The sequence below is a fragment of the Poecilia formosa genome, unplaced genomic scaffold, assembly GCF_000485575.1.
Source record: "Poecilia formosa unplaced genomic scaffold, Poecilia_formosa-5.1.2 Scaffold273, whole genome shotgun sequence".
Classification (NCBI taxonomy): Eukaryota; Metazoa; Chordata; class Actinopteri; order Cyprinodontiformes; family Poeciliidae; genus Poecilia; species Poecilia formosa.
This window is the reverse complement of record NW_006800212.1, coordinates 757,268-783,056: the sequence shown is the minus strand read 5'-3', so window position 1 is coordinate 783,056 and position 25,789 is coordinate 757,268. Positions and strand designations below refer to the sequence as shown.

Here is a 25,789-nt window from a genome sequence, read left to right as displayed (position 1 = left end):
AGAAGGGATAATTGCTGACGTAGACTCTGAAAAAGTGATTTCTGCTGAGCCTATCCATATGATAGCCACTGGCAGTGTGTGAAACCATGTCATGGTCTGCAGCAGAAACTATTGTACTTAAGCTGAACTCCATTTTTAGTGGCTCGGATTGCAGTAGGATCATTAACTTTAATAATCTTGTTTTCATAGAGTTCAGAAATGCTGTGATTTATTGTTGGATAAAGTGCAAATTACTAAATACACATCCTTGAAGAACACCGTTGTTCAATTTGATGAAGCACAAAGTCTTCCTGGTAGCTTCAGTTGTGTCCTTTTCTCTTTGGAGGAACCTCTCATATGGTAAACTGCTTTGGGTATGATTGTGTTTAAGTATTATTGAACTAAAAGAGAACAAACAGGGTTCTAGCTGTTCTTCTTCAGGTGAAAAATGATTGCGTTCAGGGTTCGTTTGACATGATGTGTGGAGAGGTGGGGCCATGAGCAAACTGTGGGGTTTCCAGAGAAGACGGCAGGCTGGCTTTGAATGTGTCCTATTGTTGCTTAGAGCATGTTTTATCACAAAGGTCAGCATCACAGGCTTTAGTCATTGAGACAGTTTCTAAAGATTTTCTGTCTGTGGAGAGATTTTGCAAAGTTTAGCTTGACTGTAATAAAAGCTTATTGGGGAAAAACATATTTGATACATAAAATGCAGGTATAAAATCTTCCAATATTATCCAGATTAGTATTAATTTCAGGTGATTTATGTGGGCTGACTTATGATTGATTCTTTAACGAATTATTTATCCAACAGTGACAATTAATACACAGCTGAATTCCCAGGTGCTTAATCCGATGGGTTGGGACGCTTTTGGGCTTCCTGCCGAGAACGCAGCCATAGAGCGAGGTCTCGATCCCGAAGAGTGGACAAAAAGGCATGTACATTTAAAACAAAGAGTGTAAATGTCTGTTTTTCATGTGTAACTTCTTCCTCTGCTATTTTTCTGTTCAGTAACATCGAGTCCATGAGGGAGCAGCTGGACAGCCTTGGGCTCTGCTTCAATTGGGACAGAGTAAGTGGGAGATAGGAGAGGATCGGCCAAGATGTTACAAAAGACCGAGTCGTGTTTGGGTCCATGTTCGTGCTACATTTACACAGATAAAGAAGAGGGAACCTGAAAAAGTGTTCAAGTGCTTTTTCCACATTACAACCACAAACCTTTTTGCATTTGTATTTCATATTTATGTTACTTTGGAGTTGCTGCTGAGATCCACAGCTCAGAATTGGGAAAGCAAAAATGAAACGTAGTGCAAAAGGAACAAGGCAACTGAGAAGAAATCCATTCAGTAGCATAGGAAGCTGATGGAATAGGCAGGACTTTTAAGACCCAAAGAAATCCAGAAATGCCGCTGCTGCTTCTGTGATTAGAGGAAAAAGGAAAGTAGCTCTCTGCTGACTTCCACTTTGCACTGCGCACCTGATTTTTGGCTTTCATCAACAGGAAATCACCACTTGTCTCCCAGACTACTACAAGTGGACACAGTATCTGTTCATCAAGCTCTTTGAAGCTGGACTGGCATATCAAAAAGAGGTAGGAATGTTTTCTTCATAGAGAAATAACAAAACCAGTGGAGTTGTCCCTTTTTTTTTTTGACCTGAAAAACAGAAGCCTTTCTATTATTGAGGCAGAAATCAGGCGTCCTCATTTCATTTTTAACCGTGTGGGTTTTGATCTGACTGTGTGTGCTTGTTTTTGTCCGGCATTCAGGCCGTGGTGAACTGGGACCCCGTTGATCAGACGGTGCTGGCAGATGAGCAGGTGGATGAAAGTGGTCGATCCTGGAGGTCTGGCGCTCTGGTGGAGCAGAAGCTACTGACACAGTGGTTCATCAAGACTACAAACTATGCTAAGGTTCGACTGGTTCATGTGCGAGAGCCATATTTGTAATGTGTGTGTGTGTGTTTGTGTGTAAAAACGAGCAGCGGAGCCCTCTGATAACAATCATGGCTGACACTTCAGTAGCAGCAGCTGCTGCCCTGCCTCCCTGCTTCTGTAATCAGACCCCTGGAGACCATCATCTTTAGCTCGGCCTCTCTGTTCAAAGGGGTAAATACAGGAGCAGACCTGGGGTTGGTCTGGCTGGCTGATGAAACCTAACCTTCCTGCACCGGGGTGAGCAGGCCTGCTGCAGGGAGCGAAAACTCCCTCCGGGCCGAAACAGGCACAGGGAACACTGGTTAATGTGCTTTACATGCAGCACATGCGTTTACTCTGTGAGACGTTATGTGCAGCAGAAGCCACATTAGCTGAAATGAGTGGGAGTCAACGTTTCACCCCACAATATTTGGTGCATTTGCAAGAATAAAAATAAAAAATAAAAAAACAGTTAAATATTTAGTATTTCACTCATAAATAAAGAGAAACAGAGTGGAAATTCTTGTACTTTATGACTCCAGAGATAGGTTTTAAATCTGATGCGTCACAAGAACTGATGATGCGTTAAAGTCCATGTTGTGGCTAATTATTCACAAAAAATGTCCCCTACCCACCTAAGAACTGTAATAGGGAAAATAAATCATGTTTTGGATATTTTTCATAAATAATAAAGGTCATATCAACTTATCAAACTGGCATGTAAAAAGGTAAAATCATCAAATTGGTTGAATGATTGATGAAGTTATTTAAGACGTAATGCATTATGGAAAAAGAGACATTTTTTGCCTCTAATGGCTTCAGTGGGTTTAAAGTTAAGGGTTAAACATTCCCCTGCATTGTAATGGGCCAATCAGTTTTGATAGATTCACAAAAATCTGCTAAAAAAATCACCTGGAATCAACATCAGACAAAAGCAACTTCCTCTACAACCTTGATTTCTTTTTTTCATTTTTAAGATGATTAGAAAATTCTTAGAAAATTGTGTTGTAGTGACGAAAAACAACCAAGAAGCAAAACCCAATGATTCCCCTTCCTACTAGTAAAAAAAAAAAAAGTATCCTTTTCTACAAGAAAGATTCACATTGAGTCTTTATACGCTTTGTGGTTTCATAACATATTTCACTTATTTAGACTGTAATGTTACTGTAGTTTAAATTAAAAATAAATATTTAGCCTTACAGGGGCAAGAATTTATTAAGAATTATTCCACTGTACAAACTTTTCCAAATTTTACCCACAAACTTAAATGTCATCCACTTCTTAGTCTATTACATGAAACCTTAGTAAAATACAATGAACTTTGTCATAACATGACAAAGCGTGAAGGAGTTCAAGTATTTTTTTTTTCGGTTCACTGTAGCCATTAGTAAATAAATTTTACTCATTTTGGATTTATTGCCTGCCAAGTTTTTCATTTCAGATTAATCTAAAGACATTTTGTCCACCATCAGTTTTTATCCGATTGGCGTAGTCGAAGTTGGCCGCGTGCGACCGTGTCAGAGGAGCGAGTGGAGGTGGAAGCAGCCTACTGTGACAATGTGTTCCTGCATTTCTAATTTTCTCTGACGAGCAGAGAAGTGGGAAGGAAGGAACAGGGAGGTGTTAAGGGAAAGAAGTGAGAAAGACAGATGGAGATGAAAGGAAGGAGCATGTCGAGCAGCAGCGTGCCAAATGAAAAGTGATGTAATTGGACTGCGAGTTTCCTGCGTTTCGTCTGCTCGGCCCCGCACGTGTCCGGGTCCGTTAGACAACATTAACCTCAGACAATGTTCAGTCAGTTTAGCCATCAAGTTGCCCCACGTTGCACAATGGATCTGTTAATGATGAAAAAAAATAACGTGCAGCGCGCAGGATGCTAAATTATCAGGTGGCTGCAGGAGAGTTTTTCAATTTCATGCATAATCACACTTTGTAGGCAGAGAAATTCTGGACAGAGAGAGTGAGTCTCCATTTTTATAGTTCTCTGACAGTATTCGTTAAAGGCATGCTCGTTCAAGTTTCTAAAAACACTTCATCATTTCAGTAAATTACCCAGAAGCAACTTGAGTTTTGTGCTACAATGTATTGTATTCTGCTCTGAACGACTCTTTCCCCCTCTGAGATATAGAGTATTACTTAGTTTTTGCCATACCATGTTTTTTTTTCTCTCTCACAGTTTTCTCAGTTTCCATAGTAACGCCTGTCCTTGTTGTACATGTTACAGTTATTTGTGCTTCTGTGGCAAATCAGTACTTTTGAGTCGAGGAAAGTAAAAGCAGTTGTTCCCTCTCACTGGAAATCCATCTTTGCTTGTCCGTCATCCCTCCTGGAGTTTATTTTTCATTTCTGCTAACTTTATTTAATGACTGCCAGAGTTTTCACTGATGTCTCACTGATTCGGGTTTATTATAATTATAGTGCCTTACAAAAGTATTGTCCTTCAACTTTTCAAAGCAATATTTTTTATGCTTCATCCACAAACGACAATGTATTTCATTACTTGAAGCGTCTATTAGAGCTCTAATCCAATGAGACCTGACCACCCATATAACCTGACAGTGGTTAACTCCTGAGGAGCCGCAGAGACCCACAGCTCAGGTTAACCATTTCCATGGTGACAGTTGGTGGTGGCAGCATCAGGCTGTGGGGATACTTCTGTTTTTGAGTTGATAGAAAGATCAATGGATTAGCCTGTTAGGCCCGATGGGACAGACGTTCACCTTCCAGTGGAGCAATGACACTAAAAATACACCTGAAGCTACAATGAAATGATTTGGATCAAAGTATATTCATGCGTTGGAATGGCTCAGTCAAAGTCCAGATCTAAATCCAAAATAGCATTAGTAGCAAAACCCGAAAACATGTTTTCACAGATTCCCCCCATATGACTGATTTTCAGATTTTTCCAGCAGAAATGGGCAGAAATTTAAGTCTACAGACGCACACAGAGACGCATCCCAAAATACATGCAGCTTTGAATGCATGCTCGTGGTCTGAATGTCAGTGCATGCCGCACTTTTCAGATTACTTGTCATCTGAGAAGACATAGCATGTCTCTGTTTTCCCAATCTGGAGCAAACATGGCCGTTCGTTTCTGCACTCGTGCCCACTGAGGACCCCAGCCAGTGTTTATGTTTGTATCAATAACTCTGTGATGAGGCAGCACACAGCGAGAAAGCTCCGGGAGCCGGACTGCAGGTAATGGATTGTGACAGACTGAAAGGGAAATAGAGAATTATAACATCTCTCTCCACTGACCAGCTGCGGCTTTTTGGCCCGAGCCTCGTTCATATGCATAGATCCATTTAATCATGCAGAGTAACTGTTGGTATGTGTGGGGAGGAAAGTGGGCAGTGCGCTCGATCCCACAGAGTTCGTTCATTTCCAGGAAAGTAGAAGCAGTGAAAGTCAGAGTTTTTAAAAATCCCCTTCTGTCCAGCTCTGGTGATGTGGCAGGCTTGTGCCGCTTTGTCCAATTAATTTTTCAATGCTTTGAAAGAGGCCACACTAAGCTGCAGTCACGTAGTTCTGAGAATATCGCCTTGCCACAGCGAGGTGGAAAATTTGCTGCTTTCACAGTTGTTCCAAAGTTGAAAACACGTTTGTCTCTGTCTTTTTTTCTTCTTTTTTTCCCCCAGCCTCTCCTGGATGCTCTGGCAGACCTTCCTGAGTGGTACGGGGTTAAAGCCATGCAGGCGAACTGGATTGGAGAGTGCACTGGGTGCTACTTTGATTTTAAACTCAAGGTGAAACTCATAATTCTCGCCATCTTTTAGCTTGTGTTTCCACACAAGGAGGTTTTGCCACCACTGCTTTCGTCTCTCCGTCTATTTTCTTTGTCTTTTTCCCCAAATTGATTGCTCATTTTTAAGCTTTGTCTTTGACGCCTCTGTTTACTGATGTATTTGACTGAAAATGCATTAAAAAAAAAGGCTTCAGAATGATGGCTTTATTATTTGCTTTCAACAGCTACACACATTTATGAGTGGCAATTTTTCCAAACAGATAATGTCACAAATTATGTTGGATTCGTGAAAGCCATATTTGCCGTTCTCCGTGAAGAAGTGATTTCAAGCTGAGTGGAAACAATGAACCCACTGAGAGGCCTCTGATTGTCAAAGCATGTTACTCAGAAATGCGTTACTTAAGCCTGACTCTTTACTTTAGGAGAAATTAATAAAATTGACAATTTGTGTTTTTCTGTCTGTGTGTGTTAGAAGGATTTCTGAGGTAGGATGAATAATTAATGCTGCATTATTAAACTGACTGGATGACTGATTTTACATCGTCCTACACAAAAACTCCATAGCGCATCAGGGAATCAAGCATACTTATTACTACTTGTTGAACCTGATATCTTCTGATAATCAATTGGTGTTGTTTTTTGATAGCATTGACAAGATTATGCTACATACAATCTCAGTGTGTGCAATATTAATAACTCCAAAGTCTTGTTGGAATGCCGTAATTGTTGGTTAATACACTCCGGGCGTCATGAGCCCCATCATTTTGTGCCAATCCAATATCCGTCCTGTTGAATTGCGGTAGATGCTTCCCTCCTGATACGGATCGCAGTAATAAAGATTACAGAGGGGGCTGGAGACACACATGAGAATAACAGCAGTGAGGAAAATCTGAGTTTGTTACAATATTGTTGCACCAATCTTCATCAGCGATGTTGCAATTACATTTGTTTTTTCTTTCACACAGCCCTATTAGAAAAATGTTTATCTTTCGTAGTGCACTGTGATCTCAGTCTCATTACCGCTGCCCACCCTTTTCTGTCAGGGTGGGCAGTGGTAAATGTGTAAAATGTTTTTCATTAAAAGGTTTAGTAAAGAAAAAAAAATCTCACAACTTCCTTTAGTCGACCAGTTTATGCACAGTTTGGAGGCGTGTGCTTCTCCATAGCTCTTTCAAAGCTGTATTCCACCGGGAGTCTATTTGACGTTAATCTCATCATGGCAGTATTTACTGAGGTCTAGATTGCTTTCGGCTGTATGGTTGGATCCTTGGTGCCTCCTGCCTCAGCCAGCAGGACCAGTCCTGCTTTGTCTGATCACATGATCAATCCATACCAGAGCCTGCAGGCCACATTTTAAAGATAGGTTTCCACCAACTTGAACCCAGGACCCACATCTTGTCTCGATGATAGTGGACAGCATAGATTTCCCCCATAAAAGTTATATAGATGCTCAAAACAGTCTGTTTTGTTATGTGTGATGTGGTCTGGGCTACATGTTCTAAATGCACCTCAGAAAACGTCTCTAAGGTCTGACAGAGATCATCAATACTCTGGCTGATTTTTAATGTTGCGGTACAGTCTGACGGGAGATGATTAAATGTTGTAAATAAAAAGTATCTAAAAATAAGAACAAGAGGTGGAGATTGAATCACTGATACTGAGTGACTTATAAAACCTTATTTTCTCTCCAAGTTGTGGTTGGTATAATCGTTTCAGCAGTATTGTAGAAAAACAAACAAACAAACAAACTGAAGTTAGAAAAGCAGCAGGGGGTGGAAGGTTTCCAAATATTACTTTGCAGATCTTATTTACTCCTATTTATTCTTACTTTACAGGTCAACGGTAAGGAGACAGGTGAGACCCTGTCAGCTTACTGCTCTGCCCCAGAGATGGTGTACGGAGCAGCTTACCTGGCCATCCTGCCCTCCCACAGGCTCCTGCATGGCAGCAGCTCAGTCCGCTCGCTCCTACAGCAAGCGTTTCAGCCTGGGCGAGGTTAGTCTGACCCCAAACATTCATTAGATGTCGTGTGGGACACCCTTTAAGTATTTTTTTTGTCACTATTTGCACGTTGAGGCACTTCACTGCAGAACATGAGACAACTCTTGGAAATGTTCCAGTCTATTGTTGTCTTGAATAAAAATGTTGATGTTGAACATTAACCATATGTTTGTGCAGCTTCAATGCAATGCTGTGTTAATTAGTGTTTTGAAAAGGTGTGAATATTTGAAGCAAGAACTTTCTAACTCCTCATCCTCTCTGTGTTTTCTATCCAGACTGCCTAACAGAGGTCACTGCTCTCAACCGGTTCACCGGCCAGGAGGTTCCTGTGGTGATCTCCCACAAGGAGGCGTTCGATGACTATCTGGACGCTGTGATCGGTGAGTTCTGGGGCTCGTGTCTGCTGCTGGCTGCTACATGTAGAACAGGCTGTTGTTAATCTTCTGAAAAATTTATATTACTGTATGTTTGTTCCAAGCAAGACAAAAAGCACCAGAGGGTGTTTGTGTTGAAGTGATTACTCTTGGGGCAGCTTCTCCTTTTTGCTATTGAAGTCTGTTGTGCAAGAAAATTTGTAACAACTTTTATATATACAGCCATTTATTGATTACTGCACTGCAAAAACACAAAATTTCACCAAGTATTTTTGGTCTTGTTTCTAATTAATGTTGCTCCTGTTGTGACAGGTCTTCCAGATGTGAGTGAGGAAGACCTGTCTGTGGCCAGAGCACTGTATCTGAATTGGACCACGGTGCTGAAAACCCACAAAGACGGAACACAAACTCTGATTAACTCTCAGAAGGTCAGCAGCGACGATGCTGATAATGACGATGTCCATAAGAACAGCTCTCCAGTTCATTTTGTCTTACTGTTTAGAAAGACAAAATCGTTTATTTATTATCTTTTGTGATCTCGGTGTTGTAGTTCTCAGACTTCACCAGGGAGCAGGCGTTGCAGTCCATTACCCAGAAGGCCAGAGAGCAGGGAGTCGGGGGCCATCTTACCAGCTCCAAGCTCAGAGACTGGCTGATATCCAGACAGCGTTACTGGGGCACGCCCATCCCAGTGGTGCACTGCGACTCCTGCGGTGCCGTCGCCGTCCCTGAGGAGGAGTTACCGGTTACTCTGCCGAAGACGCCGCCTCTCACAGGAAAAGGAGCGTCGCCTTTGGGAGCTGTTCATGATTGGGTCAACTGCAAGTGTCCCAGGTGGGAGATTCATATTTTTAATCTCCTAAAGAGAATGGTCTAAATAACTTTTTGCTCCATCAGTTGTTCCACTCAACAACTTGATTTTCTCTTTTATTTATCAGAGTGGTGAAATTCATGATCAGCCCAAATCTATGCACCGCTCTTTAATACAAAAGATGAGATCAGTGTCACAGTTGACGGAGGCTTTTTTTTTCTGTTTTTTTTTTTTGTTGTTGTTTATTTTGCTTTGTTATTTCACTTAATAAGATAGAGAACGAGAACAGGCAAAAAGGGGAGAAGCGCATCAGACTACGTGAGGCTTATTTGATATGCAAATATTGTTTGCTGTCCTCGGCGTTGTGTGAACTGCCTTCATGTGAGTGCCTGATATGCACCAGTCTTAGGCCAAGAGTGGAAGATGCTTCATTTGAAGTGAGTCGCTGGTGAGTAAAGAAGGCAAAATAATTGGTGTGAACCAAAGCAAAGGCTGTAGCATCTTAATAAACTTCTCCTATGACAAAGAGAATCAATATTGCTCTTTTATTCAAACTTTGATATCAAACATTTTTTATATATGTTAGTGGGATATTTATGTTTGACTTAATCTGATCCCAGTCTTATTTTTTCAATCTTTCCAATGATTCCTTAAAATGACTTCTTAAAAATAAACGTACTTTGCTTTTTGAACGGAGTAAATCCACGATCCACTTCAAAGTGCCATAATCACATTTTAATATATCACATATTTTGTCTAGTTCTGTTGATAAATCATAACTAATACTATTTTACTGTACAATTCATTGAAGTGTAGGGTTGTGTTTGCAAGGCTTTGCAGAACAAGAGGCTCCGTGAATCAGTAAAATAACACACTTCAGATTCAGTCACTTGCAGGTCAATTATCTTTTCTACTTACAAATATCTTTAATATCTTGTCTGGATAAATTTAATCCGATGGCTCTTCATGTCCCGAGGTCTTTACTCAGCAGTAAATCATCCCCCTAAAGAGGTTTTAAATAAATTATCATATCATCGCTTTATCCCAAAGTATTGCAGGCATTAGTGCACAGAAGCCCCATTTAGACGCTTGATATTGTTTATGGGAGTCCGTCTTGTTTATTTTTTTTTTGCACAACATGAGTGATCGGGGAAATTATGCAGAGTTCTGTTAGTCAGAATTGAATTATGTGTGAACCCTCTCCGGTGACTGTCTCTGCTCTGCATTTCCTGTGTTTCCTCAGGAGACCGGCTCCGACAAAACGAGCCTGCTGTCAGGCGGCTTTACAAGAACATGGGGCGCTGACAGAGAGTCTGCAAATTGTGTGATTAATGCTTTTTGTTCAGACTGGCTTATGCAATGATTGGCATGTGTGACAGGGGCCGCATGAGATGATGTCGGAGGTTACGTAAGCCAGCTGTGCCTCGAAAGCGGCACACAGAGGGAGAACATGCACACACATGAACCCCCTGCACATAGACATCATCTCACACACACACACACACACGCGCGCGCGCACGCACACGCTCATTCTCCACTCAGCGACTCGGTGGATGTGTTTGGAAATGCACGACGACTACTCCTCTGGCGCCTCTGGAGTCCCTCGCTGACATGGGAATTCCTCTCTGAATACGACTAATCACCGTCAGGGCTCCATGTTGATTAAAACAAAGGCCTACTCAGTTGCAGATGGCACAAGTCATCAGATTGTGTTTACTCTAAAGTTGTTAGAATTGCTCCCCATCAGCAATGATTGATGGTAATAATCGGCGAAGACGCCGTTATCTCCCCTCCGCCCGTCTCCCCCTCAGTTGTTAAGTGTCTGTCGAAATTTGTTCCCTTCACTCATGGACTGTGTCCAATTAAAGTTTGAGTGGGGCGCAGACGAGCGGGGTTGGTGAAAGAAGCGGTTTTATCTGTCCTTGAGGAAGTCATTTCCTGCGCGCTCATCTCGTCTCCGACCCTCCGCAGATCTGTAAATTAGCCTGCCAACTGAACCCTGCTTCAGCTTTCGCCTGATTAGGAGAGCGTGCCTGCACGTGTGTGTGCGCGTGTGTGTGTGTTTGTGTTTGTGAGAGCTTTATGGATCCACAGGTAAACAGAGAGACCACCTGGTCTGCAGAGCACCAACACATTGGGGTAGGCAGGCTCACAGACACACAACAGATGGAGCTCTGTTTTCTCTGGGAAGAGGAGTTTTATAGAGTGGGCATCTGCCTCCTTTTCCGCATCTGTTCGAGAGCCTTTTGGCTCTTTCTGGCTCGTACTCTAAAGGCACTCTTTAAATACTTATGGACACACAGATTTAGTTAGCTAGTTTAGGTGTTGGGATCCTCTCAGAGCTTAGAGGACTGGTGTCAGCAGACAGAAAGCCTTTCTGTTTGGTCATCTGTTCTGGAGAGACAAGTACTGTGACTTGGAAAAGTATTTCACACTTTGTCACGTTACAACATCAAACTTTAATTTATTTTATTGAAGTGGTATGTGATAGACTTCCGAAAGATATTAATAAAAACATGGGTTTCAGATGTTTTACAAATAAAAATGAAACGTGCAGTAGTGCTGAAGAGTGCTGAGTCAAGCTTCTTTTTGCGTATCTTTCTCCCAGCTTTGCACATCTTGAGATGGTGAATCTTTTGTTCTTTGAAAAATTCTCAAACTCAATCATATTCAACAAAGTATTTGAGAACATTTTGGACTATATTTATCTCTGGGCCATAAATGGGACATTCCTGCATGAGTGTGCTTTGATTGAAGCCTTTCAGTCTAACTCTGTCTGTATGTTTACAGCCGTTGTCCTGCTAGAAAGTGAACCTCTTTATTAGTCCTAATAAAGCTGAACAGTTCTTTTCTAAGATTGTCATTTGTTTGGCTTCATCCATTTCTTTTCAAATCTGAATAGTTTCCCTGTTCTTACTAACTAAAAACATCCCTACATCATGATTCTGCCATTACCATGTATCTCTTTGAGGATGATATGTTCAGGGTGATGTGCAGCTTTAGTTTCCTGTTGTAGTTTTTCTTTCAACAAAACCCTTCATTCTGCTACTCTTCCATCAAAACCAGATTTTTAACAAGTTCTCCCATCTGATCTGTGAATCTCTGCAGCTCCTCCAGAGTAACAGTGGGACTTTTAGCTGCTTCCCTGATTAATGCTCTCCTTACTCAGTCTGTTTAGCTGGGTGGCAGTGACGGATAGGCAATTTCTAAAGGCAACTGATTGCACTGGATTTTATATAGGGGTATCAGAGTAAAGGGGACTGAACACAAATGTACGTCACAGCTGTCACATTTTCATTCGCAAATCATTTCAAATCATTTTCCGTACACTTTACAATTACTTTTTACTTGTGTTGTTTTATTACATAAAACCAATAAATCGTTAAGTGATGTTTTATGGTTTTAATAAAGTTAAAGGATATTAATTACTTTTTCAAGAAAGCTTTATCTGTAATGTAGTAATCAATTGGTCTTTAAAATAAGAAAGATCTTTACAAATGCAACTTCATGCATACTTTAGTAATTTTTTTTATTTAAGGAACTTTGCTTTTTTTATTATTGATGACTGGTTCTTTGTTAAACTGCAGTGATTTCTTCCCATGAAACAACACCTGGCTTCCAAACATTAACCTTGCTACACCTTAGCCTTGTTGCCTGGCAACCATCAGCTCTTACCTCATCATTACATCCTTATTATAGACTGGTATGGTAGGTGGTCGAGGCATTTGTGTCTCCCAGTGAGTCTGTTGGTGAATATGTGATTTAAAAGTTTCGCTGTGAGACGGGAAATGTTGGACAGACAGTGACACAGACGGTGCAGGAAGCTGCACCAGCCGCTCCTCGCTCTGTGGTGGAGCCCTGAGCTGTTTTTCTGTTTATCTTTCTGGGACTGCGATTTGAAATCAGCTGAGACTCATTATAAACTAAAAAGGCAGACACGCACTGTTCCATGAAATGCTTTAATTTCAAAGCAAAAACAAACAAAAAAATAAATAAAAAATAAAAGAAGAAAGAAGAACCCCTTCAGAAGCTCTTCTTTCTGAACGTCTTTCTCAGCGTCCTTCCCTGCACTGTGGAAGGGCTGCTGGCAGATTCATGTTGTACATCCAAAGTGCGGTTTGGCTTGGATAGAAAGGAGCCACGAGGCGGCATTTCCAACTCAAACACCCAATCAGAAATGAGGCCTGTCCTGTTAGCACAGCCTGTTAGTCGGGGCACGGGAACAGAGCCGTGCTGCCAGTCGGGCTTCAGCCGTGCTGTTCTGCAGAGACGTGACCCTTTCAGCCAGATGGAATCGGCTTTAGAACATCGAACACACAAGTTTGTCTGAGCCCCAAAACACGGCTCATTCGTTCGCTCTGATTTGTCCAACTAATATTAACTGTTGCCCCGCTTCTGCCAACTCTCTGTGTTTTTTTTTCCCCCTCCCCTGATAGATGCAAGGGCCCTGCCAGGCGGGAGACCGACACCATGGACACGTTTGTGGATTCGGCCTGGTATTATTTCAGATACACAGACCCTCACAACAGGGACAGGTTCGTGCCATTTCCTCACCCCTATCAAATGAACGTCCACGTGGTCACCATGCATCTTTCTGTTTTGAATCTGAATGCATTCTCTGTTTTCTCTGCATGCACACACAAGCTTGACTCAAACAAAATATTTTTTTATTGTTCAGGGTTCCTCAGTTTGTAATGTTTAGATTTGAAGTATTTTCCAAATTGGGTACAGAAAAAGAAAATCCCTCCACCGACTGGTTATTCGCAATGATCCATTCATTCATTGATAAATCATCAATTTATCATTCACAGCCTTTTGTTTGTTAATTCATCCACCCATCTATTAGTGGTTACATGAGTTCATAGAACCTGATCACACTGGAAATGTCTGCAATAAATTCAGTTAACTTTTATTTTGATACAGTGAATTCTGGACTAAAAACAGAGCGAAAACTTTGAAGGATGAAATTCTAACATGAAACATATTGAAACATTTTATTGTATTGAATTTGATCAATTTCATCATGTAAATTAACATGCATTGTAAACTGTCTTTCAGGGTTTTTTTTTTTTTTTTACCTTAAATGTTCACACACTGCTTTTACTTTTACTCACAAACTCGAGTAAAAGTTTCGCTTTCTTCCGCCAGAGATTACCTGCTGGGATGGTAGCAAAACCCGGAGCTTAACAAAAGAGATTAATTTCCCATTGCCCTGACCTCGCAGTAAAGCTGCTTTGCAACAGAACGGACTGCTCTCTCTGTTGCTTTAGAGAGCTGGGCAGATTATGGCACAACAGAAAAAGCAATTACACTATTTGTGCATTTCAGTCAGCCCCGCTGAGCCTTTCACGCAGAGAGGAAGGAAGATGAAAAGAAATAAGAGATGTTCAAAGTTTGTGGAAACAGATTAAATTTTTTGGGGTTATGTGGCGCCCTGTGTTTGGCTGAGTATTGCTGTTCGGTTTCCTGCAAGCAAGCTGAATAATTTCACATTTTGGGAATTTCTTTTTTTTTTTTTTCATCTGGAGAGACCCTACCGGCCACAGAGGGAAGGTGAGAGTCAGAGAGGTGTGAAGGAGACAAATGACTGGTGTTAAAAAAAGACACAAAAGGATAGCAGCCTGCCTAAAAGAGCGTCATTACGGCTGATTATCACTAGAGCCAGGCTAACCGCATGCAGCAGACCTGTCAGGATCCAACGACACCGTTTGGCTCAAGTGTTAACATGTTTGCTTCTTTTTCTCTGTGAGAGTGAAACCAGTTAAGCTGAGCGATGCATCAGGCTGATCCTTGAATTGTCTGTGCGTCAGAATCAGCCTGCCCTCTGCAGGACGAGCCTGGGAATGTCTGTGGCCACGCTCACATGCAAATGCATTGCAATAAATTTATGGACATATTATTATGACTAGTTTCCTACCCCTCCAGTGAATAATTCAGCAGCACTATTCATAAAATAAATGTTTTAGTTAAATCTAAGCATCAAATTCACTCCCCTTTCATTTTTAATGATTCTGCTGCTTGTCGAACTATTAAATTATATAAATGTCCTCCATTTAAGTTCATTGGAGATTGCGACCATTCATTTATGCAGAGCTTTCTGATTGTTTCAATCATATTTTTGTCCAGGTTTAAGTCCAACCTTTGACTGGGCCATTATCACACCTGGAATCCTTTCTCTTTTTTTTTTGCCATCCTGTTATAGATTAGCTGCTCTCCTCAGGGCCGTGTCATTGTCGAATGACCTGACTTGAGCTTCAGCTGTTGGAAAGGTGGCCTTACATTTGACTTCTTTTAAATACTTTGGTATATACAGAAGAGTTCATGGTCAACATGTTCACTGACAGCTGCCTACGTCCTGTCAAGGCTACACACGTCCAAGTCATCAGCTCTTCACAGTTGAGACATTTTCCTGTGTGTTTTTGATAAATAAAGATTTCTAATGAGGTCTAATCAATCTGAGGTGTTTCTGCTGGGGTTTTGCTTATAACTTTGCACATTGTGCAGTCTGATCCTGGTGTTATCTTACTTGAACATCTACCTCTGGAAAGATTTACAGTTGTCATGAATTTCCGTGTGTATGTTATTTCTAACTTTTCGCCGATTGATGGGTAGCAACAGTTGTTTGGCTAAAATTGTCGCTCTAGTCTGTCCTTCTTTGCTTTTATGTTCACAAACACCTGAGTGCTGCACTTCAGCAAACTGCCAAGCAATTTCCTTGTTTGGACCTGCTGATTTACATATGATTGGTATATTAGAGTAGCTGCACAGGACCGCTGATTTCTCTTTTATCTCAATAGAAGATACTTCTAAGACATAATATGTAATGTATTGTTCCTCAGAGTTTGGACTTGCAGATGCACACAAATTTGCTGGCACCAATCGAAAAGCAATCCGAATAAAACATTAAAACCCATTTGTGAAATGACTTGAAGCTGAAAAGGTTTAGTCGTCACTCGTTCTTCATCCCGTATCCAAGTCGAACGAGACTCAACGGGCTCGCAGAGCATTGATTTATTCTCAGCCATGATTGTGTGAAGTTTGGAGACTTAATGCTCAAATAAAGGCTTCTCTGTTCCAAGAAGCAGCAACTCAACCCCTAAACTAAACTGAGAAAGCTTCAATAAACTTAATGTTTACTTTGTAAACGTTGAGCTGATCTGACTTGTCTGAAGAATACTTTTTTTTTCTCATCAAACCAATAGATATTCTTCCCTAAATGTTGTGGCTTATTGGCATCCATTGTGTTTATTTCCTGTGTTTTTTTGATAATAGTGGAGCTCTCTTGGGTCTTCTTCCACGAAGACTGCTGTGTTTTGTAATTGGACGGATGTTGCGATCGGAAAGTGATGTGCCTTGACCTTGGAGTTCAGCTCAAGTGGATTGGGTCCTTGAATTTCTCTCTGCCAATCTGTCTGATCTACCGGGAGTTGCATTTCCTCTTGAGTAAACATCCTGGGAGGTTGGCTACAGTCCCAAGCTGTGTTCACAGGAACATGAAACTTCTTAGAGGTCCTGTGGAGGTTTTGTAGCCTTAACCCTTAACATGACTCTCAGCTGCTCAGGCAGCTCTCCACTTTGCTCTCTGTGGTCAGTGTTGGGTTTAATGGACACAACAATCCAAAACAACCCAGCAGCATGGGTTTTTTGTTCTTTTTCAATAGCCCTAATGGCTGGTGAACAGTTTGAAGGCACCCAACACTAACTCTAAATAGGATGAAAACATGACCTTGATACAATGATTAATAGTGTCTCTATGGTTACCAGCTAATCTGTTTGTTCTGTTTTAGCATATCTTTGTAGAAGAATCAAAAAATAATTGCTTTTCGCAATTTTATTTCTTTAAGTGATGAAAGTTTACATTAAACAGTTGTTCTTAATCGAATCACTTATTAGGACAAACGAATCATTGTTTTCATAGACTGGGAGAGTAACAAACAAAGTTTGTCCCTTCTCTCTGCAGACCGTTTGAGCCTCAGCTAGCCGATCACTGGCTTCCAGTGGACATATACATCGGCGGGAAGGAACACGCCGTCATGCACCTGTATTACGCCCGCTTCCTCTGCCATTTCTGCAGGGATCAAGGCCTTGTGACTCACAGGTGGACTGCATTTGCATATCTTCTCCTGGCATGCACGTATATTTAATTTGCACATCAGCTTATGAACTTTCTGCTCTGCAGGGAGCCGTTTTCAAAACTTCTGGTACAAGGTCTGATCAAAGGTCAGACATTTAAGCTGGCAGGCAGCGGGCAGTATTTGAAGAAAGAGGAAATCGAGTTCACAGGTACGCTGCACCTCGATCTGCTGCGTGTTTGTTGATGTGATGTGTTTTTAATAGATGGGTGAAGAGAGCTTCTGTTCATGGAGTTCAGCAAATAAAACAAAGAGGTCTTTTTTTTTTTTACTCTTTTCTGTTTTCTACATGTTTTTATTAGTAAGCCATTTTTGTTTAATTGTACTTTCCTGTACTTATTTCCAACTTAGTGATATTGTAACCTGACTACAAAATTAACAAAATAAGTTACTAAACCTAAAATATTACATAAATAATTAAGGGTATTCAGTCTACAGCTTAGAAATTGAATAACCAGAAATCCCTTATCTGATCATACAATAACTGATCAGATGTTCATGTCTCTTAACCTGATCACATTTTGTCACATTACACTTTCTTGTGAGATATTAGCAGTATCTTATCGTTGCTTTGTTAGTTCTCAAATGAACCTGTAGAGCCTTCACAGAACAGCAACTGGATTTTATTTAGAGGTTTCAAAGTTAAGGGCTTAATACAATTTTTGCTTTTTTGTTCTTTTTTAGATTTGAAAACTCTATGTACTTTGCTTGTCAGACATAAAACCACATAAAAACCATTCAATGGGTCTGCGTGTTTTTTCAAAGCTTTGTAGTTTTCTTTTATCCAGTATTTCTAAATATGGCATGAGCAAACAATAGATATAAATCCATGACATTTTATGTGTTAACATGATGAGTTTGATGTTGTTGCTCTTAAAAATGAGATTCCTGAAACGGCAAGTCTTATGATCCAGGGAACGGGCCGGTGACTCTGAGCGGTGGCAGAGTCGAGGTGACCTTTGAGAAGATGAGCAAGTCCAAACACAACGGACTGGACCCTCAGGAGGTGGTGCAGCAGTACGGTCTGGACACCGTCCGTCTCTACATCCTTTACGCTGCGCCTCCCGAACAAGACATCCTCTGGAACGTCAAGAGTGAGTCTGGCTGCTACTGCAAAATGACACGGATAAATTAAGTTATCAATGAACTTAAATTAAGGGTCAGGTTATTACATAGTGATTTTGTGAGAGTATTTTTTTGAAGAAAGTGTCTTTTTTTTGACAACATAATTGTCAGAGTTCGTAGGTTTTTCTTTACCATGAAGTGTCAGAATATCCTTTCTGTCCTCGTGTTCCAGATGATACACTTCCAGGGGTTCTGCGTTGGCAGACTCGACTTTGGCAGCTTGTGACAAAGCTAAGAGGAGCTCGACAACTCGGTGAAGTCCCGAACGGCTCCCTGCTGAAAAAGAAAGAGCTTGAAGAGGTCAAGAAGATCTGGGGAAACAAGAACTATGCAATTCAAGAGGTGGGTGTTTTTTAGTGTTGGTTAGCCAATTTTGTTAATGATGTCGGCTAAAATGTTCCTGTGTTTTAAAAATGAACTTTTAATCACGTCATTAAAAAGTGAGTCTTACCAGCAGGGGGCAGGAATGAGCTCTTATTTGAATTCCCAGATTTTTTTTTTCTTTTTACAGAAAGTTATTTATTCAGATATTCTGTGACATTTAACCTTCAAATTATCTTTTAAAAAGTCTTCAATTTCCAGAGCATCTCAACATTTTAGGAATAAATAGAAAATGATTTTAGGAGATTTTGTGAAATGCCAAGCAATGCATCAAAGCATCATTTTTTTTAATTTTATTTTTGCGAACAAATATACAACATTCACAGATCATAAGTGTATTTTTTGTTAAGTTGCATTTAGTATAGGATATTCTAGTCCATATTTGCTGGTCAGAGGGTTATAACTATTGAAACAGACCTGACTCAAGTTAGTCCAAATGCTTGAAAAGCAGTGAAAGAACCTTAAACTGCATTACTAAAATGTAAGGCAATTTCACATAATTGTTTTGTGGAATTGGAGGTAAATGCAGAAAGATGTTTTTTTTTCTGTTTTTGCTTTTGTGTTACATTTAAATAGATCATCAAATTGATTTTAATGTCAGACAAAGATGGCCTCAGTAAATAAAAATGTATTTTTTTTACATGATTATTTCATCATTGCAATGAAAACAGTCATGGATTAATCATGATTACTGCAGTTTTTGAACAGAATAGTTAATTGTTTTATGAGACAGTCCCACGGCTGATGATTGCCTATCAAATCCCTGAAACAGGACCTGTCTGACAACATGAGGTAGGCTTGTAAAAAACTTTGTAAAAATCTAGTCTGGTGGTTCTGGAGGAAGAAGTTTTGCCTGACATGCTTATAGAAAGTGTAAGCACAGACAGGCTGTTGTTTCTCAGTTACAAAGTATATACATGATCACACCTCAGTAATACGTTACTCATCACACGTTTCCCGGTCGTGTTTTATGAATCTGTCGCAACCTGAAACCCCTAGAGTAAAGAGCAACGGCAGAAGAGGATGAAAATTGATTTTAAATCCACTGTGTCTCCTTTCACACTTTATAAATAGCTCCCCTTCAGCTGCCAGGTTGGGTCTCCCTCCCTCTGCATGTCAGACTCGGAGCTTTTAAAGGACCTCAGGCTGTTTGCTCAAAGGCCTTAAAGCTGAGGCCGTCTTTTGATGCGTCTCACAGAAAAGCCACACCGATGAAGCTTCTTCTCGGGCGTTTCTAAAAACGGGTTCTTCTCCCCAGAATGGGAACACTGAGCCTAAAGTTCTTTCATCCATATCACACATCCTGTGTCTATTAATAAAATGCAAAATGCCAATTTTTTTGGTCTAATCAGCTTATTGTGTTCATATTTTCAGGTGACGGCATACTTCACTAAAGACTTTCTGTTCAACGCAGCCCTCTCTCGCCTAATGGGCCTTACCAACACATTGAGTGTGAGCGTCTCCTTCATTATCTTCAACAAATCTGTCTCGGTTACTGTTCAAAACATGCTGCGTATCTCACATTTTAACATGTTTTTCTGGGTAATTAGAGTGCAACAGTTCGAGTCCTGCAGCACAGTGTGGAGTTTGAGGAAGCTCTGGCTGCCCTTGTTATAATGACGGCACCCATGGCTCCTCACTTGGCCTCTGAGCTTTGGGCAGGTGAGGGACATTGTTTCTGCTAATTATGGCTCAACCGTTTACACACGTGTGGTGGAGTGTGCATGTCCATGACGCGCTTCTGAATTTAAAACATATTTATATGATTAAAGTCCCAAAGGTGGGGGAGGGGGGTCACTTTAATACAGATGACATTTTAAGGTATCATTGGTTAGGGAAGCTCATAGTAAAATTAGGTTATTTTGCATAATGTCAGAGGAAGTAACATCTGATAAACACATCTAGCATAGTAATACATATTCTAATAGAAAGTTTAGCACTATTACAGTGCCATTCACAGTTATTGGCACATTCAGTGAAAGATGTGCAAAAATCCTTAATATAGATTCATCTTTTTATTGCAGAAGCTTAATCTCACAACAATTGTAGAAATAGTCAACCTTGCAATTTTAGGTCCTCATCCCACAGCATCACAGATCCTCCTCTATGTTTAACTGTGCTTTTCCATATATCCATCCTTTTTGCTTGCTGTTCTGTAACAGAGGACTTTGGAAATTTGTTTACCTTCCCTATTATCTTCTTCACTGGAGGGTTCTGTAGGATCTCGCCCAGCTTTGTGGATAGTGGACATTAGAAACGGGTCCAAGTTTAAAACCCAGAGAAACCAGAAGTTAGAAGTTTTGAGAACCTTGACTACTGGTACTTAAAAAAAATCAAGAATAAATCAAGAATTGAAGAAAAGTGTAGTTGTGGAAGAGCAATATTTATGTCGTGTAATTTTCGTAATTCATTTTCTTACTGAAGGATTGTTTTTCTCTGAATAACTGTGTTTAAGTTAAAGGGTGGATTGTTCTAACTATGGAGATTACGCTACAGCAATCATTTCACAAACCTTTACAGTTCTTTACCAGCGGTGCTAAGAGATGTGTCCACGTCTGTTTAGTACATTTTAACTGGAATGATTTACCTCTCTGTTTAGCAGTCGGTTCTGTTTTACTTTTTGTGGTGAGCGAACAATGGAGTGGAAAATCTAGTGTTACCTTTTGTGCCTCTTGTGGAAACTTGGCCGGGTCCTAGCCTTTATTGTTGTTGACACACGTACGTACATGGGCTTTCCACACACTGGAAAAGCGCACGGGTCCAGCTAATGGGCAGAGTCTGGAAAACCTGACAGCTGATGGCTGGAAGGAAGGAGCGTGTGTTCAGTTTTGTTTGTGCTCACGCATTTCAGTTCCTAAAACAGTTCATAAACAGGACAGACCAACACGACCTCTGCTGCACTCAGCTGTGCTGGGCCTTTCATTCTGGGTGGCTTGTGTAATTTTACACGCACACACGCACGCACGCACACACGCACTCACACAAACACCGTTCAGGATGGAGGAAGTACACATCCTTCCTCCGAGTGTGTGCATCATTCTTGCAGAGTGATGCACTGGTTTAACTGGAAGTCAGGAACACGGTTTGCAACGTTTAGCTGTTTTTCAGCCTTTTAACGTCGTCTTTTTGTATTTTCCCCCAAACTGTTGTTAAGACGTATTTAACAGCTGCTTACCTGCGCCTCAGCATTTCTATATTTAGTCTGAAAGCCCTCCTGTGTTCTCTCCTCCGCAGGTCTTTGCACAGTGACAAACCCCCAGAGCCCCCTGTTGCTGCGGGGAGGCGATGTCTTGCAGCAGCCCTGGCCAAACGTGGACCCCGAGTATCTGAAGGCCCCTGAATTTGTGGAGCTGTCTGTGCTGGTAGGACTGCATGAACGCTGTCAGAGACGAACTCACTGATGCGCTGATGATTTATTAGCAACATTTAAGAAAAGTCACAAACTTTGTCTGAGTGATGCTTAGAAAATTTTCTGAAAGGGTTTTAATTGTGCCTGCCACTTGTTTTAGTGTGAGGAAAACCCATTTTCCTCACACTAATAATGTGGAACATACTGAGTTTTTTATTTTGAAAGGAAAACATTGTGCATTTCTTATTACCTGCTTAGTACATCTACTAATGTGCCACTATGTTTCAGTTACCTAATTCCTGAAATAATGGTGCTTTTACTTTGAAAGGTATCAGTGAACTACTTTTTAAAAGTCCAGCATATAAAGAAATTTCATATTATAAGATTGAGTCTCTAATTTTGAAATACATTTGTTATTTTGGACCTCCAAATGAACTCCACAGTCCATTAGCTCAGGTTTGTTAACAACGCCGATGCTAACAAACCTCTTTTTAATAGTCCAATTTACAAATCGGGTACATATAATCTGTTTGATGTACTTTGGCAACACAAACACTAAATTGCTCTAATTAATTGCCATTACAGGAACCAGTTTAATAAATAAAGAGGTCAAGCAAACTCTTTGAGTGTATTTTTGAGTAATTTCTATTCTAAATATAGTTTTTTCTTGAACACCAAAAACCTTAGTCATTTTCCCCTCAAACTCGCCAACATTTCAGCTCATGATTACATTCAAACTCTGTAATTTTCAACAGAGACTATAATTAGCCTGAGTGTGCACGTGACTACATTAATGCAAATACCTGCGTGTGTCAGTTTATGTGCCAGCAGGGCAAGCGGTGCAGTTTAAACTAAACAGACGTGTTGGTCGTAATTAGGTCTGCAACAGAATTGCGGTGTTATTCCTCACTGGTATTTCCTCTTTGAAGTTTTTATTTATTTTTTTGGTTTGACTGTGAACTCGAAAACAGTGAAAATTTTTGTGGGTGTGTGGCTTAGTTACTACTCATGTTGTGGAGACCTAAATCTGTCACATCACAAGGGTGTGTCTTCCTCACGAGGCTTAAAAAGGATGTCCACGACGTGGTGTAAATTATTCAGTTTTAAAGCTTCAAACTTGTTTTCTGGTTAGATTCAATGAAGGTTTAAGTTTAGACTCCCTTAGGAAAAGGCAAATTAGCAGGTAAAGCAATGGGATCCAGCATGAATGGACAAATTGGTCCAGGAAATTAAAATAAACTTTTGTTTTGCCTTGTGAAGGAATATATGTGTGTGTGTCATATGTGCAGATTTGGAGCTTTTATTATCAGTCAGAACTCTGTAGGAGTAATTTGGCCAGTACACTTCCATGAAAAAAATAAAATAAAATGAGCCCTTCTGACTTTCTGAAGGTCTGCAAAAGTTATTTTCCTTCTGGCTGCCTTTTCACTTTTTTTTTTATCCAGTTCTTGCACCTACCTATGGCAGCATGTTGACAGTGTGAAAACAAAAGGAATTGTTTTAGGTCTGAAATGAAACTATTTGTGGCCGATAAATCATATCTAAAAATAATGTATTTTGGAAACAGAAGAGAAAAGTTGCAAAGACCTTACACAGGAGTTTAGAGATGTATCAATCTTTAGTTGCATTTTATTTCAAGCTTCCAGCTAAAAGCGCTTCGGCAAAAACATTTTTCTTTTTCAAGATTGAGTCTTTTATAGGTCAGGGTTGAGTGGATGAAGAAACAAACAAATAAAAAAAAGACATTCCTCTGAAAAAAATGTTTGATTCTGAAGAGAAAGTGGGACTATCAGCCAGTGTTTGAAGAAAAACTTGAAAAGATTTTGTAGAAGGCATAGGAAACATTTGCAGAAATCTGCTTTACAAGAAAGTCCCACTGCAGAGCTCTTTAACCCACATCATTAAATATAATGTCATTTGTGATTATACTTATGCTCATACATTGCCTGGTTCTGTAGCCTTTTTTGACCAAATGGTGTGAGACTCTGGAGCCACAAGTTGAAGACTATTAGTCTGAACAATCTACACTGATTTTTCAATTTTCTTGTCTTTTTTACTTAAGCTTTTAGCTACCAATAACCATGAGTGGAAGCAGAGGAAAATAATATTCTGCTGTTTTTCATTTCTAAAGAGTATAGAATCGATCTAGACACATAGTGATATTTGATTATGGTTCATCAGATGGGTACCCTGTGCTCTGCATTGATTTTAATCATAAAACTTAGATTTTACTTCCTTTATTTTCCTGAGTGGGTCTGACTGAGGTCAAGATCTCCCGATATTCCCCCTTTTCCAAACTTGGCGTAAGCGCACACGTTTGAACTCCCAGTCATCGAGGATAATGAGGCTGGTTTTCCCTTGGACTCAACTGTCTGTTGTGGGATTCCTCGCGCCCTCTTTCTTCTAATCATGCACTTGGGCCTGTCCCAAATACGTGGGACAAACCCAAGGGAGAATAGAGGCCGTGGCTGAGCTGAGGGGCCTCGGAAACATCCATGCATCCACACACCATTAATTTGTAAGCACTTCCAGAGACGTGATCACATTCACCATGCGCACGCATGCACTTGCCTCTGAGCACACATGACCAAGTGGCCTTCCCATACCTACCACTAACTACGTGTTTGAAAGAGTGCGCTGCATATGCAGACATGGAGATGGAGTGTGTTATTTTAGAGGGTGGTGTTTTTTTCCAAGAAAGAGTTTAGGTACAGATCCATCGGGTCGAATGTTTGCCAGATGATGAAAACCTTTCACAGGAAGAACTGGAACATTCTCTCATCGCTTACCTTCTGTTTCCTGCCCTCAGATAAACAACAAGCGCTGTGGCACGGTGACCATCCCTCTGCAGGTGTCCAAAGATCCCGCCCGGGTCCAGCAGCTGGTGATGGAGAGCCCCATCGGACAGAAGTATCTGAGTGAGCGTGACATCAAGAAAGCCATCCTCTCTACCAGGACTCCCCTCATCAACTTCCTGGTTAATGAATGATGTGTGGGTGTTTACCAGATTGTGTGCAGCACCTGGCGGGCGGTGCCTTCCTGCTGCACCCACAGACTGACAAATAATGTTGATATTTTGATATTATATGAGAGAGAAGGTATGTTGGTCTGTTAAAAGTATCAAGGTAAATGTCCTCCAAGAACATTTTATTTATATTTTACAGTTTTTAATAAAACATTCAACAAACGGAGTGTGGATAATCTTTGCAAACCTGACCAGGATAGGTTCAGAAAGCCTTCAGTTTTACTCAACCTCTGTTGATAAATTATGAACCCAAGTGTCGAACTCGGACGTCCTTCACACATTCATCAAATGTATAACCTCTTCTGTGCCACCATTTCACACCTCCCTGTTTGGGCTGCTTCTCAGCCAAGTATAGATATCCCTTATCAGTGCTGAAAAGCTATTCTGAGCAACATGGAGTGCACTTCTAAAGCCTCACATTTTTGCACATCCTCCTTTTTTTGCACATCCTCCTTTGCAAAATAGCTTAAAGTCAGTTAGATGGATTGGAGGATGTCTGTGAACATTTATTTTCAAGCTTTCCCAGAGGTTCTCGGTTGGGTTTGGGTTTGCTTTGATCTCAATGTTTCCATCATAGCTCTGGTTGTATGTTTAGGGACATTAACCTGCTGCTGGAAGGGGGATCTCCTCCCCAGTCACAAGTCTTTAGCTGTCTCTGCAGGTTTTTCTTTCAGGATTGTTCTGTATTTAACTCCATCCATCAACTCTGAACAGCTTCCCTTATCCTTCTATTAAAAGTTAGTAATGATCACGATAGTATAATGCTGCCATCACCGCCATGTTTCATTATGGGAATGGCTTTCTTCTTGCTACCAAGTTTGTTAAGCGCACAGCCTACAGCTGTTGTTAGCTGTGGACCGTTACCAAACTGTTGGGTTTATGCTGAGACTAAATTTCAAAACAAGTGGCTTCTGTTTAATAATTATCTGTGATGACTTTTATTTAGGGGAG

General features: G+C 40.7%; 1 protein-coding gene across 2 annotated transcripts in view; it reads left to right on the top strand.

The window, feature by feature from the left end:
- The window catches only part of LOC103151195 (probable leucine--tRNA ligase, mitochondrial), a 36,761-nt gene extending 11,757 nt beyond the window's left edge, over positions 1 to 25,004 (top strand). For both annotated transcript variants that reach the window (XM_007571114.1, XM_007571113.1), the window contains exons 4-21: positions 823 to 914; positions 992 to 1,052; positions 1,482 to 1,571; positions 1,749 to 1,892; positions 5,534 to 5,641; positions 7,476 to 7,635; positions 7,917 to 8,021; positions 8,328 to 8,443; positions 8,566 to 8,849; positions 13,263 to 13,361; positions 16,787 to 16,924; positions 17,006 to 17,109; positions 17,873 to 18,052; positions 18,256 to 18,425; positions 19,839 to 19,916; positions 20,015 to 20,126; positions 21,699 to 21,826; positions 24,623 to 25,004. In XM_007571114.1, coding sequence (XP_007571176.1) covers positions 823 to 914; positions 992 to 1,052; positions 1,482 to 1,571; positions 1,749 to 1,892; positions 5,534 to 5,641; positions 7,476 to 7,635; positions 7,917 to 8,021; positions 8,328 to 8,443; positions 8,566 to 8,849; positions 13,263 to 13,361; positions 16,787 to 16,924; positions 17,006 to 17,109; positions 17,873 to 18,052; positions 18,256 to 18,425; positions 19,839 to 19,916; positions 20,015 to 20,126; positions 21,699 to 21,826; positions 24,623 to 24,802 — 2,349 coding nt within the window. In that variant the 3' untranslated portion in view covers positions 24,803 to 25,004. The remainder of the gene's footprint in view (positions 1 to 822; positions 915 to 991; positions 1,053 to 1,481; positions 1,572 to 1,748; positions 1,893 to 5,533; positions 5,642 to 7,475; positions 7,636 to 7,916; positions 8,022 to 8,327; positions 8,444 to 8,565; positions 8,850 to 13,262; positions 13,362 to 16,786; positions 16,925 to 17,005; positions 17,110 to 17,872; positions 18,053 to 18,255; positions 18,426 to 19,838; positions 19,917 to 20,014; positions 20,127 to 21,698; positions 21,827 to 24,622) is intronic.
- Positions 25,005 to 25,789: the final 785 nt, after the last annotated feature.